General features: G+C 38.6%; 1 protein-coding gene across 1 annotated transcript; it reads left to right on the top strand.

The window, feature by feature from the left end:
- The first annotated feature begins 308 nt into the window (after positions 1-308).
- Positions 309-5,497, top strand: LOC134649185 (uncharacterized). The gene is made up of 2 exons (XM_063503902.1): positions 309-443; positions 4,362-5,497. The coding sequence occupies exons 1-2, from the start codon at positions 330-332 to the stop codon at positions 4,692-4,694; spliced, it is 447 nt and encodes a 148-aa protein (XP_063359972.1). The 5' UTR covers positions 309-329; the 3' UTR covers positions 4,695-5,497.
- Positions 5,498-6,000: the final 503 nt, after the last annotated feature.

The following is a 6,000-nucleotide window of genomic DNA, read 5'->3' as shown; positions in this document are numbered from 1 at the left end:
GCACACTAACTAGAGGGATTCCGTTGCTCTATAAATTGCATACCTATTTCCGTGACTAGCTCTCCGGCTAATAACTGCCCCTTAGAGAGCAATGCGCGCGAGTTGTAAGCGCGGCGCGACGCGCGCTGCTCTCATCGCGCTCCGCTTGCGCCCCGCTAACAAAACGCGGCAGTCTGACGAAGCCTTTAATGTGATCATCATCATGATGATGATGATGATGATGACGGTTTGGTTAATCGTTGATCCCATCCAAAACATAAATGTAAATGAATGCCAATGATTATACTTTGCTTTTTTTAGATGCCACGAACTACATTTTCTTCAAATTAATGTCTTGCAAGATGTCGCCTACCGTTAAAGTGCCAATCAAAGAAAATGGAAAAAAAAGATTTTACAAACCCAGCATTGTGGAGTCGCAGAATTCATTTATTTTACACGTTACGGTGAGTACATGTATTAAGTCAAGTTATCCAGTATACTAGGATATATTAATCCGGGGCCTGAGCATAATTCTGTGGGCATGGCAAAATGCGAAAGTAGCTCTGTCCGTTTGTATCTGTTATTTTTTCACGTTTGAACTACTGAACTGTTTTTGATGAAATTTGGTATGTACGAAGCTTAAGCTTTTGAGATAGACAGAGTACCTACTTTATTATTCGAAATTTGAATTTTGTTTGAATTTTTTAAAGTTTGTAGTCCATAAAGAGAAAATTAACGAGATATGTGCTTATACAATAGAGGAAAAAAAGTATATAGGTACCGAAGTAAGGAACTTCATATAGTGTTTTCCAATAAGGGCATTTCGATTTTCAAATGTAATAAAACATGATATGTGTAAAATATTAATTACTTTTAAGTTTTATTTGAATGATACGTGCCATTTTTTGTGAAATATGACATCGTTCAAATATCCGCCCCGCCTCGGCTTCTCCTGGTAGCCCATAACTTAAAAGTCCAATATTCAATAACTTTTCCGCACAGATCAGACTGAATTTCAGCGATGGCTTGGGTTATATTGATTTTAAGGGCATACGTGGATTGCGGCTTGTTTGAGTAGATATGCGATTTCAGAAAACCTCAAAAAAAATCAAGGGGGATCAAATGCAAGGATATCCTTAAAATCAGTATAACCCAAGCCATTGCTCAAATTCAGCCAGTTCTGTGCGGCAGAGTAATTGAAAATTGGCCTTTTAGGATATGGGCTGCCAGAAGAAATCAAGGGGGACATTTGAACGATGTCATATTTTACAAAAAACTGCACTTATGGGCCTTTCAAATAAAACTAAGAAGTAATTAATATCTTGCACATAGCCTGTTTTTTTGCATTTTAAAATCGACCCGCCCTTATTGGAAAACATTATATTTTACTGTATGGGTTATGGGTTCAATACATAACAAGTCTTTATTATTGCTTAATTATAGCTGGTCAAACAAATCTTGTCAGTAAAAAAAGGCGCGAAATTCAAATTTTCTATGGGTCGATATCCCTTCGCGCCTACATTTTTCAAATTTGCCGCCTTTTTAACCGACTTCAAAAAAAAAGGAGGTTCTCAGTTTGACCCGTATGTATGTATGTATGTATGTATGTATGTATGTATGTATGTATGTATATTTGTTCGCGATTATCTCGCGTTCGGCTGAACCGATTTTGATGCGGTTTTCAGAAAAGTGTTTGTTACCTTCTGGAGAAGGTTTTAGTATACATAGATCTGAGCTGATGCTGAACCCTGGCTGTACCTAGTGGAACTCAGGTTTGGTACAACATAGGCCCACGCTATTTTGGTCATCCGACATGCCTTGATGAGTACTTGGGTGAGCAGTACCCAAGATAGAGCTGATGCTGAACCCTGGATGTACCTAGTGGAACTCAGGTTTGGTGCAACATACGCACACGCTGTTTTGGTCATCCGACATCCCTTGATGAGCACTTGGGTAAGCAGTACCTAAGATAGAGCTGATGCTGTACCCTGGCTGTACCTAGTGGAACTTAGGTTTGGTGCAACATAGGCCCAAGCTATTTTGGTCATCCGTCACATCTTGATGAGCACTTGGGTGAGCAGTACCCAAGATATAGCTGATGCCGAACCCTGGCTGTACCTAGTGGAACTCAGGTTTGGTGCAACATAGGCCCACGCTATTTTGGTATCCGTCACATCTTGATAAGCACTTGGGTGAGCAGTACCCAAGATAGAGCTGATGCTGAACCCTGGCTGTACCTAGTGGAACTCAGGTTTGGTGCAACATATTCCCACGCTATTTTGGTCATCCGTCACATCTTGATGAGCACTTGGGAGAGCAGTACCCAAGATAGAGCTGATGCTGAACCCTGGCTGTACCTAGTGGAACTCAAGTTTGGTGCAACATGGGCACACGATGCTTTGGTCATCCGACGCGCCTTGATGAGCACTTGGGAGAGCGGTACCTAAGATAGAGCTGATGCTGAACCCTGGCTGTACTTAGTGGAACTCAAGTTTGGTGCAACATGAGCACACGCTGCTTTGGTCATCCGACGCGCCTTGATGAGCACTTGGGAGAGCAGTACCCAAGATAGAGCTGATGCTAAACCCTGGCTGTACCTAGTGGAACTCAAGTTTGGTGCAACATGGACACACGCTGTTTGGGTCATCCGACGCGCCTTGATGAGCACTTAGGAGAGCAGTACCCAAGATAGAGCTGATGCTGAACCCTGGCTGTACCTAGTGGAACTCAAGTTTTGTGCAACATAGGCACACATTGTTTTGGTTAACCGACTTGTCGTCGTGTGCCTATGTTGCAGAATTCCACGAGGTGGGTCAATCAACTTTCTTCTAACCACATTTAAAAAAAGGAGGTTCTCAGTTTGACCCATATGTATGTATGTATGTATGTATGTATGTTTGTTCGTGATTATCTCGCGTTTGGCTGAACCGATTTTGATGCGGTTTTCAGAAAAGTGTTTGGTACATTCTGGAGAAGGTTTTAGTCTACAGTACATGGATGGAAAAACCAATTGGACCCGGTATGTGGCGATGCTATCGGTATACTTACCATCAAAGTTGCAAAAACTGATTTAGATAAAATAGTGGGAGTGGGAGTGGGAGTCGGACTCGGACTGGGAATGGGAGTGGAAGTGGGACTGGGACTGGAAATGGGAGTGGCAGTGGAAGTGGGAGCAATATACATACAAATCGTTTAGCACCGGAACGTCATATTATGTTTTGTCGCGTTTAACATCGAGTTAGGCCATCACCAACATTAGTAGGTAGTTCCCAAAACTAAATAGAGAGCCTAACAAACTAGTATTTTAGCCCAAAACCTAAAGTAAATAAAGTACCTATCACTAAAAAGTAAAAAATAAAATAAAATAAATAAAACTAGAACAAAAAAAACAAAAAGATAAAATATAACAAAACTAAATAACTTAATACTAAATTACGTTAAAACTAAATGGAGAGCCTAACAAACTAGTATTTTAGCCCAAAACCTAAAACAAATGAAGTACCTATCACTAAAAAGTAAAAAATAAAATATAATAAATAAAAAAGAATTAAAAATTAAAAATATACAAAAAGAAAACCGAAACAAAATAACTTAATACATATAATATCTTTTTTAAAAAAAGGGAACCGCCTTCAAAAAACCAACCCACTGAAAAGCACAAAATAATTTTTATATGGCACCCCTATACGTGTCCAGTCCCTATCCCGTCGTAAATCAAATTTCTGCCAAAAAGTAATCAATACCTAATAATAAGAAAATTAATTATAATCCGGGTAATTACTTAGTTTTTGAAGGCGGTGCCAAACCAACAAAAACATTCTTTGCTGCTAATCAGAAAAAAAACGAGTATGTAGTACCTACAAGAATGAGTAAACTAACGTTGTCTAATAACATATCGGTTCTCTAAAATTTTGGTTTGGCACCGATTTCAAAAACTAAGTAATTACCCGGATGATAATTAATTTTCTTATTATTAGGTATTGATTACTTTTTGGCAGAAATTTGATTTACGACGGGATAGGGACTGGACACGTATAGGGGTGCCATATAAAAATTATTTTGTGCTTTTCAGTGGGTTGGTTTTTTGAAGGCGGTTCCCTTTTTTTTCTACTGTCAAGATCTGGTTGACCAAGTATAGTCGAATAACCCGCACCGTGTTACTCCTGGTGCAAAGGTGTCCCTAACGCTTGCTACATTACCGTCGGTGCTACCATTTACAGTTTTTTTAAATTAATTATTAAATGAAACTTAAAAAAAAAACTTGGCCCAAGAACTTTCTTGCGGGCCTGAGGTGGTAGCAAATGTCGACCACACCTATCCGCTATTTTAGCAAACGGTGCACCAAACACCCCGTATAATACGAGTATTTGTGTTTGTTACAGAACCAGAGTGAAATCAAAAATAAACTGGAGCAATACCAGAAAATGCATCTATCCAGAGGAACCACCTTCCAACCGCTGGTGATTGCCGTCGGACCAACGAGCAAGGACTTAAAGGATTTTTACGTAGCGGTTGAGTCAGTTCTCTACAAGGTAGATCAACTGCTAAAAGCTGTCGACGTGTGTTTCAAAGTAATTCACGTAACCAACGTTCAATACCCGCTAGAATGTTTAAGTGTATGGTCATTTATCCAAAAATATTTTTATAACTTGCACAACAAAAAGGACAAGAAAATTTCCTCTGTCTATTGCTTTATATCAGATCTGACTGACTAATTAATTGAGCATCTTTCAAGGACTTAAGAATTTTTGTGTTTTGACTATAGGGATAATAGTTAGTAACAATGTTTATTTGCTTCATGTGTTCGATCGAAACAGCAAACCATCAAGATCTTATTCATCATTACAAAACTAGTCACAATCTCGGTCATAACTCGATTTATCGATGTGCACAATCGAATTGTTTCAGAGCATTTCAAAGTTTGCGTTCCTTTCGTCGTCATATAGTTAGTCATAATGTCTCGGACCGGAATATATATTCAGAATTAGCCCCGTCGCTTAATTTTAACACTGATAACATGATCGAAAATTACAATAATTTAGACATAACAGATAATACTCAGGATACATGTAATGTTAATGCATGCTGTAGTAATCTGCAACCCACATCTGAAAGTTTCAGTAAGAAAAATGAAAATGTACGGAAGTCTACTGCAGCATTTGCATTATCGTTGTATAGCAATCCTTATTTAAATCGTAAATGCGCTATGAAAATAATTGACGATGTTTCAGAACTAGTAACTGGTGTTATTGGAACTATGTTGTCTGAACTCTCACCTAATGACGATACACCGAATAAAAACATAGTTGAAGCAATTTCCCATTCTTTCGACGGTTTGGATACTGAAAGTCAAGTAATTAAATATTTTTCTGACCGTAATATTTACACACCCCCAAAAAAATTTACAATTAATGAAAATGTTACTGTAAATACAGGAAATTCTACGGTAATGCTAAGACCTATGTCGGAAACTGGAGCGATAGTACCTTTAAGAGCAGTTTTAAAACAAATATTTGAACTACCCAACTTTCTAAAATGCAGCACTAGTATTCCTGATGTTCAATCTATATCAAATTTTACACAAGGTAATATGTGGAATAGATATGAGCGCCGCGCCGGCGCGCCGCCGCCGCCGACGAAATTTTCGCGCCGCCGCCGCCGACGCTGCCCTATCGGCGTGGCATCGGCGTGACCTTGGTAGTTACTATCTACTTTCAGAGGTTTCAGAACCAGATAATATTATATTCAATCGAGTTTAGATCTTTAACGGCGCCTCTTCGAATAGTTTATAGGCATTCAAAAGGTATTTTAGGCCCATATAATTCAAAAATATCGAAGGTTATGCAAATTTATCTGTCTAGTAACCGCGCTACTAGTCTTGGGGAAACGAAATTATTTAATATCAATTTAAACATCAATATACTCGTAATAAACATACTGATTTTCTTCCATTTTTATTGTGGAACGTTCTACATTACAATTTATAGATTGTATATACACTAGACATGTCAATCACAATGA

Source organism: Cydia amplana, chromosome 6 (assembly GCF_948474715.1).
Source record: "Cydia amplana chromosome 6, ilCydAmpl1.1, whole genome shotgun sequence".
Taxonomy (NCBI): domain Eukaryota; kingdom Metazoa; phylum Arthropoda; class Insecta; order Lepidoptera; family Tortricidae; genus Cydia; species Cydia amplana.
Note: the sequence above shows the minus strand (reverse complement) of the source record. Positions and strands in the feature narration are given on the sequence as shown.